Below are 14,856 nucleotides of genomic sequence, written 5' to 3'. Positions count from 1 at the left end.
AATATAGCTTATGTATAAGTACTATGCAGTTCAATTTGATAGGGCTCTTTTATACAGTAACCTTAGCTTCTAAAATGAAATGGACTGTACATCCCTGCGGGAGAAAAGTGTCTTGAATAGTTCCTTGAAAATTAAACTTGAGATGAGTATGTGAGTTGAGAAAATTAGCAAGGTCATGGTTAATGGAACTCCTTAGAGTTCCAACGCCGAGACTTCACAGCCAGTTTGGCAGCCTGCAGCTGATGTTAATTTAGCGCAACCCAACATCATTCAACTTCAAAGAGACTAATAGAAGGCTATCATACTGTGAGAGACTTTGATAAGGTGGATTATATTGCTATGTGTAATCCACATCAAAAGGTAAAGGTTCCAGTAATTAATTAAATGATAGCACAGAAAATGATACCGGGGAATATTAAAGTCTGATGTTTGATAGCTATTTTTCTCCAGTTCATGGAGGTGATTTATAATATGGATGACACTACTTATTGCACACACACACACACACACGCATACATTAAAGATACTAAACTGCCAACTATTTGAATTTTTCCCCCCTGGATATATGGGAATTATTATTTTGTATTTAAAATAATAAATTAAAAGTGTTGATATCTGTCAGATTGTGAGGAAATTGAAGTGACTTGTTAAGTGAGATGTTACACAGGCTTTCAAAATTAAATTGGGCTACATTTATTCGAGCAAGGTCATTTTCAAGAGAAATTACAAATTAAAAATTAAATTATACTTCAACAGACATTTCAAAAAATCCCAACAACCACAGCCCCCCTTTATTTCTGTAGCTAAAAAAGGGAAAAAAGGAAAAACAAATAAGATGAATAAAGTGGAATTTTTTTCCTTTCAGTCAAAAATACAGTGTTTTCACAATATTGTATCAAAAGTTCCCAAATTGTAGATTCTCCTTCATCAGGTAAGTGTAGTATGAAGAGCAATTCACAGCAATCGCTCCAGATACAATAAATGCTCTCTTTACGTAAAATTTGCTCCACTTGTAAGGATCCTTATTTACTAAAATATATCTATATCAAGGAACTATAATACTGTACACTACAGTATGAAATAAATATAATTAGGAAATATAAAATGAGTCACATAAATAAAATGGTAGTTTAAAATAAAAATGAATTTTGTATTGAACAAAACAAAACAAACCAAGATAATACTGACAGATGGTCTTAAAAAAATACAGAAAATTGCACAAACAATATGTAAACTAAACAACTGCAGTCTAGATATACTAATACTGACGTAGGTATTTCAAACGACAAGGTGAAATATTTTGTTTAATACTAAAGCAGGTGCAAAGAGAACACTAGTTGACTTCGCTTTATACTGTACAAGGATGGCACTTGCAGAAAACACAGGTGAAAGGGTTTGCATATAAGGCTTTTCTCGAACGAAAAAAACACAGGGGTTCTGACGTCGCCTCATACAATGAGCCTTCGTCATTACAGTTACCCAAACTCTTTCCATCCACCCCTGGCCAACTTTAAGACTTTGTACGTTTAAGAATCATATAGGTATTATTTAGTTAAAGTCGCTTCATAAAAAAAAGCCATGGTGAGACGCCAAAACTTGGATGGCTGGTCAGGAAAAGAAAGGTAAAACCAAGGGTATCACAGTAAGTGATAATGAAATATAACACTGACACACTACTGCGTCTTCAAGCGCAGTATAAGTACATATAGGCAATGCTTTTTTTTTTTACCTAAGAGTTTTTTGTTCATTTTATTTTTTGTGTTTTTTATTTTTCCTTTTTTCTAATACTTTTCTTTTTTCAGAGTGCAATTTCCAGGCTTGTGCTACGACCACAATGAAACACAGGAGTTATACGGAAATCAGCACCGCACAGCTTTCTGGCTGAAAACTCTGTACATTTTAAAAACCTTTCTTTTATTTTTATCCTGACAATCGTTATCACTTGTATTTTTGCATAATATGGATTCCTTCATGTTCCAGCCTAGTTTCTGATGCCTGATTTTGGAGTTCCACTCTTTATATCGATGAGTGCAAGCCTCAGGCGCACACTCAGATAACCAAGACGTGGCAGTGTGGTACAAATGAGAATCTGGCTCAAAGTCCCTCCAAAAGGGTGGAAGAAGGGCGCAATGCAAGCTTGAGGGAAAAAGAAAACATAGAATACAGGAAGCTTATTCCGAAATGCAGTAGTTAATCAGCATCCTCATTCTCGCCGTCAGGATTTCTTTTGCTCGTCAATTTCCCCTCTTCCGAGCTCTCGTCCTCTGTCCCTCCCATTACTTCGCTCTCTTTCTCATCTTTTGCTGTCCCATCAGGGCTCCGAGTGTCAAATCTCTGCCCCTCAGTCTCCATTTCCTCTTCTTCAGCCAACCTTGTCTCTTGCCTGTCAGTCACTTCCGGATATGCCTCCTCTGCCTCCCTGGCACCGCCCTCAGAACCATCTCTCAAGATGGAGTTTTCTCGTGTGATGTCCTCGGTCTGGTCCTCTGGATCCGAAAAGCCCAGGGGCCCGAGGCCTTGAAGGTAAGCCCGACGCATGAGGAGCTCCGTGGGCTCCAAGGGTCCGCCATTGTCGTGGCTATCTTGTTTGGCGGCCTCGCGCTCCTCCGCCTCCCGTTTGCAGTAGGAATATCGGTGGTTCATGTGCTGCGAGTAAGAGCCAGAGTGGGAGAAGCGCTTGCCACATTTGTCGCACTGATAGGGTTTCTCGCCTGAATGCAGGCGCGAGTGCTCGATGAGGTGGTGCTTGTGTTTGAAGGCCTTCTTGCAAATCTGGCACTGATGAGGCCGCTTTCCTGCAGAGACACAAAGAGAGAGGAGCCAACAGGTTAGCTCAGCATCCGTAACATCTTAAAGCTATAAAAAGCAATTTATGTGGAGGATGCACAAACTTCAAATATATTTCAGTACATTGTTTGCATTATCGTCAAATGTAAGGTAAAACGTATTTAGTACATATTGCTAAGACACAACTTTCAAGTAACCACACATATCCCTCCTTACTTGTACCTTATGATTGAATTATATTAAAAAAATTGTAAAAAAAAATCTTCATGTTCGGGATTAGTTTGGGTAAAAGAAACAAAGAAACAAAGAAACAAAAAAAAAAACAGAAAGTCCTAACTGAAAACCCCTTCATATCGAGCAGCGACAAACCCCACCGGTTTATTTTAGATGTTACCAAAACAGTGCAGGGAGGTGAGGGGGAAGCCACAGTCCTGAGGTGCTATTCTGAGGCTGTCTGTGACTGTTCTGAATGCAGCCAAGAAGATCAGGTGATTATCGCTCCATGCCGCACAAGGTGAAAGTGAGGGAGTCAGCATCCCTGACAGAGTTTATGACATCATGTCTCGGGATTCGAAAATGCTTAGATAAGACATTTGCCTCGTGATGCCTTGTGTAACGCATACACCAAACGCCTCACCTCCCGAACACCTTCCTCTTTTGCCAACTTGGCTCACATTGTTTACTTTCAGAAAATAGGAAATGAATTCTACTCTAATCAGTGAAGTAGGAGGGACCTGCCATTTGGCATTCAGTCATTCCACCAGTAACATACTTGCCATAAAAACCCACACACTCGCCATCAGCACCAAGCACATGAACAGATGTACTATATTCTTGGCCATGAATAGCCCTGGCATGCCTGCAACACCTTCCATAGCAGCCATACCTGAGATGGTCCCCTTCCCCACCTCCCCTCATCAAGTTCAAAAATAGACGAGACAGCGGATTCCTCTCTATGCATTCCGACCGAAGAATGTAAGTGAGGATGATGCAAACGTGTGAAAGAGAGGAGTCCCCCAGGAGGGTAGGTCACATTGTGGCGTAGAAATGCCACGCACACATCAGGCTTTCACACACCTGGCATACTGCGCCATGTTGGCTTGCCAACAAAACTGCACTGACAATGTGTCTCCATATTGACTGGTGGTCCAAATGCTCAAATTAAAAGCTATGTGAGATTTTATTTTTGTGGTTCATTGTACAAAATGCGTAGATGAGAAATGGTTGTGTGTGCGTTTGCCATTTAAAGTAGTAACTATTTTTGTACATTTTAGCTGGATAATAGCTGTAAATATCATTGGTGTCACCTGCTAATTTTAAAATATTTCCCCTTTGAGCCTGTCAAAAGGAAGAAAACCGTTACACCTTTGTCATGGGTTTGAAATGTACAACAAAAATATGGCAATGGACAGAAAAAAAAGTAGGTATGAAAAAAATTAAAGCAGGAAAGGAATGAAAGAAACAAGAAAAAAACACAATGTGGTAAAAGGGGATTACTTGGAGGGGGATGGACGAGGGTAAAAAAAAAAGAGTTGTCTAAATGTGATATACCTGTGTGCTCATATTTGTGTCTTAGGAGGGAACTGGTCTTCTGGAATGTTTTGTCGCACAAGTCACACGCGTACATACCACTTTCAGTCTTCTTAATCTTCTTCCGGGCGAGCAGCGACTCGCTGTCTGTCAGGTCCTCTAGCCCTGACAGATAGTCCCCTGCGCTGTCCAGTAGCTCCCCCTGCAAAAGAAACAGAGTTTAGACACATTTGACGCAATCCTAACCTGCCACAAATCCTAATCCTAACCTGCCACCTAGGAAGAGACAGCCCCTGCCCCATGTTTGATCCCAAGTCTGGACAGAGCTTATCTCTGTAACCTGTATAAAGCCTTTATCACTAGAAGATGTCTCAAAAAGAGGGACATATGGCTTGACTTACATGGGTTGTTCTCTCAGCTTAGTAAACAAAGTAGTATGAATTCATGTATGTAACAGAGCAAGGACATTCTGTAGACAACATTTTAGGAAGTAATAACCTTTGATAATTTATAGATACTTTTAGTAACTAATTTATTTATTTATTTTAGTTATTTAAATAAATCACACTTTTGCAAAAAAACATGATGACATTCATTTTGAATGTGATTTACCACGTTTTTAAAGTATTAAAACAAACAAAAAAAAGGTATGCACTGTGAATTCTTTTTCCTGGTACCAAAACATTTAATTTACCTGGAAGCCTGGTTTCCGCTGGTACTTCCGGCGTTGCTGCATCTCAGCAAAAGTGGCTGCCCCTGCTGCGTAAGTATAAGCCATAGGTGGAAGGAAACTCATGGGATCCAACCCTGGGTAGGGCCTGAGTCCCGGGATGCTGGCTTGAGCCGTAGACATGAAAGTAGGAGGAGGGAATGCTCCATGAGGAGGAAGCGAGGTGTACATGTGCCCGCCACCAAAAGGGTTTATGCTAAAGATAGGGCTCGAGCTTTTCTCCAGCTGATTTTCATTGCCCAAACTGTTGGGCCCATTGAACTCCTTCTTGATGTGAGCCAGATTTAAAGGCTCTGTTCCTGTTTCACGTGCAGAGGAGTTGATAGTGTGGTCAACAGAAAAGCCATTCGGTTTTGGCCTCCGTTCTGCCTTGGAAACTTGTTTTGGCAAAGACAAGTCCAGTGGTTCCCCATGGGCATCCTCAGAGGCGAGGCTGTTAGGGGTGTACGAACTACTATGTGAGTGTTTGGAAGATGATGATGAGAGATTCAAAGGTGAGGGTGTCTCACCTCTCAAGTGGTCCACAGAGTCAAGCGGCTTTTCATTGGTCTGCCTAATGCCTGTAAACTGATGCGGTTTGGACAACTTGTGCCCTGAATCCCCATTTGTGATGGCTTGGATCTCTGCTGTCGAGTCGCCGTATTGGCTTAGTGAAACAGGTGACCGGGCATATGCTGACTCCCTGCTCAAGCCATGGTTGATCTCTCCACTTCGTTCAGGGGGAGGAGATCTTTTCCTAGAGAAGCTATGATGAGACTGAGCTTTCCATTGCACAAACGAATCCTTCACAAACTCCTGAGGAAGACCTACTGCCAGGGAGATCTTCCTCAATTCCTCTGAGTTGGCCTCAGTGTTCATGGCAAAGTAGGCTTTCAGTACTGACATGTGATCCTTGTAGGGGTTGACTGGGCTGGTGGCATTCCTCTCAAGGGATGAGGGGATCACACCAGCCTGCTGCTCTGAGCCGAAAAGCCCCCTGCGGCCAGTTGGTACAGTATCATTAGGTTTGAGGACAGCCTTGATCTCCTCGTTCATCTTGCAGAGATATCGCTCGTGTTGATGTAATGGAATAGGGCCAGAAAAAGTCTCCTTGCAGTACTGACACGAGAATGGTGCGTACTGCGCATCCCTCTCCTGTGCTTTATCTTCAGATAGAAGATCCATGGCATGGCTGGGTCTTTCTTTTTTGATATCTATGGGCCGTCTCTTCGAATCTTCTGTTAAACTCTGGAGACACGCTTTGGCTTCATTGACTTTTTCCAGTGTGTAGTCAATGATAGTCTTGGTGGGACTGTTGTGACCAATGCCAAGGAAGCCTTGCTGAGAGGCCAGTACCCGATTCTGCTCTTCCATCTGGGAGCCTAATTCCTTCATGTATGCTCTGAGCTTAGAGATCTCTTCAGGGTTGCCATCCATCTTCTGTTTGCTAACTGTGTTGTCCACAATCTGAAGAACCTTTTGAACCTCACTCATGTTGTTGAGGAACGCTGGATAGCTCAATGGATGAGAATCCGACCCAATGCCCAGATGTAGCTGGGGGTTCTGAGATGAACCGTGCATCCCTGGAGGACTACCTCCATGACCACCGCCATTGAGAAATGACCCACCATATTCTTGTTGAGATGCGATCATAAGACGGTATTCATTGAAGTCTATGGGCTCTGACTTGATGTCTGGGTGAGCAGATGGGTCTTGAAGGCTCAAGGACCTGCCGTTCTCCAGTTTGTGACGGAGCTGAGCTAAGGCAGGACTGCCAGGGGAGGATGCAGCAGAATTTGGTGATGAGCCAGGCTTGCTGTTGACTCCATGGCGTACCCGTCCATTAATAGAGATAAGGCCAATGCACTTCTTGCTACTTATGTGGGAGCTGTAGGAGCCAGAGTGGGAGAAGCGTTTCTTGCAGTTGGAGCACTCATATGGCTTTTCACCTTAAAAATAAATAAATAAAAGCATTACTTTGATTATTCAAATACAAAAATAAAGTGATGTTCCATTAAATTACTTTATAATTGCTTTAAACTTCTTTCCCCATCCCATCAATCAGTTTAATGATTGATAGGATGATGCGATCCAACAATAAAAAATAATTCTTGCATAATTATATAATTATGGTTTTAAATATTCATCATCTATCCAGACTATCCAAACCACACAGAATTACCATTAGGCAAACTGGAATAAGATGAAATAAGATTATATACATTATTGGCATTCTTTTCACAGCCACTTATGAAAGGAGGCTCGTAACATATTATTCAAAGAAACACTTACCACTGTGAATGCGGAGGTGCTCCTTCAAATGATGCTTATATTTGAAGGCTTTGCCACACTCTGTGCATTTGAATTTGCGGTTACCAGCCCCTTCGTTTAGCAGTTGAGGCTGCAAGGGAGAGAAAGATTATAGAAATTGATACAGGTAGAAAACAGTCACAAAAGGGTATAGAGTTCATTCTGATGCTGAAATAAATATATATATATATTTTTTTTTTTTTTTTTGATTAATTAAACACAGAAAACAGACCAGACATTGTATGTGTGTCCAAGGTTACTGAAGCAACAGTTTTTAGTCTTTTTTACAAAGTAATCTTTACAAAGTTTACATGATGAATTGGTGGTGCCTTTTATCTCTAGTACCTTATTTGTTAAACTACCTGCATACTTTAAACACTTGTTGTTTGGGTTTAGTTAAAACAGTGTAGGCTGCATCTGTATTCACCATTCAAAGTTAAACGTAGGTGCTCTTCCTCCATTTGAAATTCAAATGTGGGCCCCAGATGCACAACAAAAACAACAGCATTCACCCTGCACCCCACACACAGACACAAAAGGTCTGTGAAAAATGTGTGGGTGTCCACAAGTGCATGTTTAATAGTCACTATGTACAGTGCTGTGAAGTTCTTTCTTCAAAAGTTCGGTCACACTCGTGCACATAGACCAGTTTAAGATGTGTATTGGGGTTTCCATTTTCTGTATGAGTGTATGCAAATATATACATGTGATGAAATGTAAAACTAAACCTAGCAAGGTGAACCTAGGAATAATGTTCAAAGCCTTCAGGAAAATACCTCTTTAGAGCAAATAAACAAACACTTAAAGTCATTTAAGGATTAGGATACTCTAGATCACCGGGAAAAGAGCCATCTGGTCGTGTTTAATTCAGTCTGAAGAGGTGCACATATGTGCGTATGCGTGTGTGCATATGTGTGAGTGTGATTCAGCCAGTAAGATGAGCGTGCAAGGCAAGTATTTCGAATTCTTTTCCAACATGCCCAAGTCTGCTTAAGGTTCAAAGTTGAAAGCCTAAATGCGGGATATCCTGTTATAATCCCATCAAACAACTGAGATCCCTTTTACCACATCAAAAACATTTCCACAGGACATCACAGGACATTTTCCTTCAGTAATAAAGCAATATAGAGTTTCCTTTTCAAAAATAATACCATATCACTGCATTTTTCACAGCATGCTCATGTTGAGACCAGCCTAAAAGGCAGAAATAACATCAGCTTTCCCTGCATCTTTTGAGTTGACTCCTTTCCAACAGCTGATGCGAGAAGTCGGCAGGCCTATAGGACTCAATGTGCTAGAACAGCCCACACATGGCCGGCTGTGGGCGGACACTCAGGGGAGTATGACAGTGCACAGCTGTGGCTCCGGTGTGAAGGATTCAAGTATTAAGGAGCTTCCGGAGGAGCTTGTTCAATGCTGGAGCTATCAACAGGCTGAAACATGTTCTCCTTGGACAAGTAAACAGGCTCAGAATGAGAGATGCAGCATCTTTCACAATGCACCCAGACTTCTATAATACTAAAAAAGCATGAGGAAGTAATGAGTGTGGGTACGGATTGAGGTGGGCCTCGTCTCACCTGATCTCTGGCAGGCTTATGTGTGGCCATATGGCGCTCTAGCTGGGTGCGGTAGGCGAAGGTGTCACTGCACAGGGGACAGGGGAAGCTCTCATCGTTTTTCTCATGTCGGTACTTGATGTGCTCCTTTAGGGAGGTCAGCCGCTTGTAGCCCCGGTCACAGTAGGGGCAGGTCAACAGTTGGGCAAAGGCATCTGGCGTCCTCAGTGCCAGATCTGGGCAAAATTAAACGGAGTGAACAGAGTGAAGGAGGGGGGATTAAAGGGAGAAAAAAAAACAGCATATGTGGGAAAAACAGTTGCCATATGAGGCAATGAGGGAACGATAGGTAAAGCACTGCATTCAGAAACATGTTATTCATTTATTTCATTCAAATAGCATTAGAATTTTTTTTTTACAAACTAAATATATGCATTTTGTCCACACAACCTCATATGCAAAAATAAAATAAAATAAAAAAAATCTCTTACAGGCCACAAAAATATTTTTATTAAATCTAATAACATTTTTATTAAAAATATATTTTTTGTCCCTTTGAGAATATAAAATAATAAAGTTATTAAACAAATTTCTAACTGCATTTGGTGCTTAGCGAGTTAGATCCTATTTGTATGTATAGTTTAATGCCTACCATTTTCAGTTTCATCTTGTCCATTGGCCTCTGGTGTGCCCAGTCGTGTACCCTCCTCTGGGTCCTCTGGGTAAATGATAACGGTATCCTGCAGGTATTCAGCAATGCTTTCTGCATGTCCCTCACTGTCATCCAGTTTCCTCTTGGAAAAGAAGCTTTCCAGCTCTGAAGAGGCATCAATACCCTTAACTGCACAGAGGAAGTGGGGAGAAAAAGCACAAATGAATCCAGTGGTTGATGCTCAGTGTCATTGAAAAGGACCAAGCTGAACATTAGGACACTGGCCACTTTAAGTGTGATGTAGTGGAGACCAAACCATTAGAAGGCCTTTCAAGGTGGAAGTATTTATTTAAGTTACAACATAATGGCCACTTCAAAGACTAATAGGAGCCAGCTTGATCATCAAGCACTCTTTAAGCATCCTCTTGCATGTTTGAAAATGCTTTAAACATTTCCAGCATTATGGGTAATTGGGTTATATGGCAATTAGGCGTGCCAGGGTAACTGATCTCACTTTGTATTGCTCATCGTATACATAAAATTGGACCCAATAATCTGATTATAGATCATGTGTTATGTGTAATTGCACAGAACAAGATTTTAAACGTGATTTTCGTAAACAATAGGTTTTTGGATGCTTTATGGAGAACTACTTAAAGATACTGACAGGATGATAAGAGAACTATGCCTTACAATAAAAAAAAGAGGTAATGTGGGTAGATAACTAATAAAATGACAAAAGTTATTCTAAATCATACTTTTTCTTTAGATGACTGGAAATTGGGAATGTAATGAAAATGTTATTGTTTCCTTGTAATCAATTTGAAAGTACATAGACTGAACAAATTCGATTTTGCCCTTAAACTCAATTTGGCTGCAAAATGTGATTTGCCATGCACTCGCGCTCAACTTAAAAATGTTTACTTTCCATCTCCCATAGACACACATTATCTCACATGCTCACATGTGTGCCAAGCATGCATTTACATATAGTTTAAGAGACGTTACACTGGAAACATTTCATAATGAATATGTTCAAGATCTGGTGTCTTGATTAGCGCATTGACCAAACTCTTTAAATACACTTATTTATTATGTATCTTTGCATGAATATTTCAATATATTGTGAAGTTATCTCACCTGTACCATTTCCAATTCCATGGAGAGAGATGTCAGGGCTCATGGAGTTGTACTCTGCTTTTCGCTCCTCTGTAATAAGAGAAAATACTTTATTTAATGATCATTAGCTAGAACAAAAACAATTCAGCAGCAAATCATCTGCCATTATCAGTTCACTTTTAATTATCATGTTTAATGTATGTTAAATTGTAATGAAAGGAGATAAACATCAAATAAAAAATCACAATGATAGAGAACACCCTACATATCAGGAAGAGCTATATCTCAAACACGTTGACAGCAGCTCAGAGAATGATACACTTCTCTGTAAGCGGGGCTTTGGAAATCATGTCAAGGTATTTAGGGAGGAGAGGAGGGTGGTCTGAGAGGAGTTTGCTCATATACTGCAGCTATTGTGTTTGTTCCTCCCCCTCCCCCTCATGTGACTTCGTACCGGCAGTCACAAGTATCATAAGCTTTCCCCACAAAAGGAGGATATACAGCACCCTCTTACACCACAACGCAGGGGAAAAACAAGGGTACTCAAGACTCCTGACACACACACACACACACACACACGCTTTCACTGCATTAGTACTGTTTAATTTCAAAACTGCCTTCCACTTCCTTCCTCATTATCTAAGTATGACAACCGAGAGAGCTTCTGAAAGTCGACGAATTCTCTCACTTTTCACCACATTTAAGAGATGTCTTTCAAAGCAGAGTTTGAAATCATTGTGAGGGCAATGCTTCTTGAAGGGATGTTTTGAGCATCAAAAGCTTTACTAGACTTGGACGTGTTTCATTGAAAAAAAGTTTTAAAGAAACAAGGCGTTTGCTAATAGGGGGCTTGCCTTCGCGAAACCCCTTCCTGATGAAATTGTCTCCTTCTGCACTGTGCAGATAAAAGTGCAAGGCCTGGAGCCAGTGAAAATACCCTCCTGAGTTCTTAGCATTGTGCTTTCCTTTGAGGTACATTGGCTTAAAACTTCTTTGGGAAGGTTAGCGATTAACTGTATTAGCATGGGGATATTTTAAGGTCATACGAAGGACCGAACGTCATGTGTGGCACACCAAAAACCTTGCTGAAGGGAAGCCAAAGTGGTATCAGAGAATCATTTTGAGTAAATCAATGAACTGTGTATGAATGACAGAGAAATACAGTTTCCTCGAGTGACAAAATGGCAACTACATTAGAGTCTCAGTTCTGCTTGTGGTAGCTGCAGGCTCCCCGAGGTAACGGTGTGATCTTAACCACTGTAACACAGAAGTTCCATATCTCTTTAGGCGATTATATAGTATATAGATATAGTAGGGGTGACCCCGAATAGTCGACGATTCGATGCTTCGATTTGAGGAGCCTGATTCGACTCCCAATCTCACAGTCGAATATTCACAGGATGTTATGATCATGCCATTTTGGCTATATGGGGGTGCTCAATGTCTGATTTCACATAGAACTACCGGTTTTCTCCCAATAAGTTAATATACAGCCTATGATGATAATGCTGTAAATAAGAATCTGAAAAGAAAAAAAAGCTTTAAATAAATATTTTAACGTGCGTGAATAAATCCAACCACCCCTATTATAGATTTTAAGTTTCACTTTCCATAATCCGTGACCGACAGAGGAGCATCTTGGCGGAAAGGATTTAAAACTTTAACAAGACTCAAACTGACGCAGAGTGAAAGACTGGATTTTTTTCCCGATCAGGTAGGATGCAAGTGATTTCAAAACATTTCAGCCGGTTTATATATATCGTGTATATATTATTTATCTCGTACTCATTTGGTTGAGTCGCTGCAGTAAAGTACTTCATTGTACGGTGATGATCTCTTCAGCGAGCAGGACAAACAACTATGCAGAATATTAATGACTATGACTGGGAACACTATTATCATAAAACGCTGTGAATTTTTAGAGTTTAGTTCCCGTGTTTCTGCATGTTGTTGCGTGAAGAACGCGTAAACAAACGGAGTTAATTCAGTCAGAGCTGCGCAGACACGTTCAAGCATCGGGGCGTTTTCTGCATATAACCTTTGTTTTATTAACGTTATGTTGTATAAATAATGAAGCACATTCTATATGAGATAAATGAGTTAAATTCCATTGATTAAAAACCTGCTAACAGATGCTTCATTCTACTGGTCATTCAGCGTGCGCAGCTCAAAACAGAAATGCAGAACATTAATAACTGTCATATACATAACGTTATAATGAGAGCACTATTGTAAAAAATGTTGTGAATTCTTAGGGTTTCGCTGACATTTAATGTTAACTATCTTTTAATCAAAACATAAAACATTATTCACTCCGTTTGTATCTGCGAGGCGTCCATTACACATTTTCCCTGTGTGTTAACGTCAGTATTTAAGTTGAATGTCTGACTTGACTCTTGGTAATGTATTTTGGCCCCGCCCCTAAACATATGATTCGACTATAAGTTGACTAACAGCAAGATTTGAACATTCCGATTCGACTATGAAAATCCTTAGTCGGGGACACCCCTACTATATAGTGTAACAAAACAAGAACATTCATATCCTACTGAGATCCAGCATATTTTTTATATATGTCATCACATTGCGAGATGAAAGAAGTAGTGTAATAATGAACGTAACAACTTAGCATCATTTCTTTTCAACATGTTCTTTTGTGTCTAGTAATAAATACAGTAAGGTCCAGATGTCAGATACCACATTGAAGGTCTGGGATATTATATATATATATATATATATATATATATATATATATATATATATATATATATATATATTATTTATTTATTTATTTTTATTATTATTTTTAATTCATTTAAAACCTGAAACAAACAAAGTTTTAGGACTTGTGAGAAATGTAAAACAGAAAAGTTCTGATGTAAAACTACATTTTATATAAGATATATTTAATACTAGATATCTTTAAGATATATTTTTTTATTTATTTTTTTTTTTTTTGTGAAAGAAATAAATAAATTTATACTTGGATTCAGAAAGGACATTAAATTGATTAAAAGTGACAAGATGTTACAATGTTATAAATGATTTATATTTCAGCTTTCCTTTTAAACGTTCTATTAAAGAATCCTGAGAAATAAAAAATGAAATGTATCACGATTGCCAACCAAAATATTAAGCTATTTTCAACATCGACAATGATATGAAATATTTCTTGAGCACCAAATAAGCATATTAGAATGATTTCACAAGGGTCCTGTGACACTGAAGACTGGAGTAATGCAAAATTCAGCTTTGTCATCACTGTCATGACATGTCCAAATATATTAAAATAGAAAACAGTTATTTTGTAAAAAGAAAATCAGAATATTATAGTTTTTATAATAATAAATAAATGCTTTTCAATAAAATTGCAATACTGATAGTAGAATGAATTTGCAATGGAAATTTTATTTTAAAAATATGTTGCTTTTTTATAAATCAGACAAATGCAAATTAGAAGCACTTCCAAAAGTCATCTTTCGAAGCCCACTGTCTCAGCAAAACATATAAAGGGGACTTGAGGTGCATCTTCTCTAACAACCACAGAGCACTGATAAAAAAAGAGGAAGAACTACACTAGATGAATCATGCAACCTCTTTTAAGATGTTGCTTTTACTAGCATATACCACAATATTTTTTTTTTTTCCAGCAAGCAGACTCATACCTTTATATTTAATCACTAAAACAGAAAATGCTACGATGCCAGAGGCGTGGCCTTCAAATAAACTCGGATGACGTTCATTAATCTAGCATATCATGGTGTGAACATCAACTAAACAAAACACTGTTCAAGCGAATGACACATCCCTGAAGACCCCGTTTAGTTCTGCGACTGTGACACTCTCTGAAGTTAAGTGATGCATATGGTTTAGTCATTAGCCGAGACTGATTGCTGGGGGTCGGGTTTTTTTCTTTCTTTTTTTTATTTTTTCAAACCAGGCGACTTGCATGAGTTCTCCCTTCACTCTGTAACTGTCAGCCAGACCCAGGGAATTGTGGGCCTATTATGTATGTAAATGGCCATCATAATGCTAAAAATTTCATTTAAGGCCTTTAATGAGTCTTCAGCATGGCACGCTCATGCTAAATGATAGCTCCGCGATCCTAATTAAGAGAATTTGTCTTTAAAGCCTCACTAGCTTGGGTCTTGTCCGTGATCTTGATCGCTTTTGGTTTTGGGTGGGTGAGTCAA

At 39.5% G+C, this 14,856-nt stretch overlaps 1 protein-coding gene across 7 annotated transcripts in view; it reads right to left on the bottom strand.

Annotated features, from left to right (window-relative positions):
• Positions 1-669: 669 nt before the first annotated feature.
• The window catches only part of zeb2a (zinc finger E-box binding homeobox 2a), a 51,148-nt gene continuing 36,961 nt past the window's right edge, over positions 670-14,856 (bottom strand). For 5 of the 7 annotated variants that reach the window (XM_058786298.1, XM_058786300.1, XM_058786299.1 and 2 more), the window contains 7 exons: positions 10,685-10,753; positions 9,545-9,733; positions 8,914-9,128; positions 7,319-7,427; positions 5,012-6,975; positions 4,339-4,519; positions 670-2,795 (listed from right to left, as the gene is read on the bottom strand). In XM_058786298.1, coding sequence (XP_058642281.1) covers positions 2,191-2,795; positions 4,339-4,519; positions 5,012-6,975; positions 7,319-7,427; positions 8,914-9,128; positions 9,545-9,733; positions 10,685-10,753 — 3,332 coding nt within the window. In that variant the 3' untranslated portion in view covers positions 670-2,190. The remainder of the gene's footprint in view (positions 2,796-4,338; positions 4,520-5,011; positions 6,976-7,318; positions 7,428-8,913; positions 9,129-9,544; positions 9,734-10,684; positions 10,754-14,856) is intronic. The other 2 variants (XM_058786302.1, XM_058786303.1) reach the window with 1 other exon arrangement.

This window comes from Onychostoma macrolepis, chromosome 09 (assembly GCF_012432095.1).
Source record: "Onychostoma macrolepis isolate SWU-2019 chromosome 09, ASM1243209v1, whole genome shotgun sequence".
Lineage (NCBI taxonomy): Eukaryota > Metazoa > Chordata > Actinopteri > Cypriniformes > Cyprinidae > Onychostoma > Onychostoma macrolepis.
Note: the sequence above shows the minus strand (reverse complement) of the source record. Positions and strands in the feature narration are given on the sequence as shown.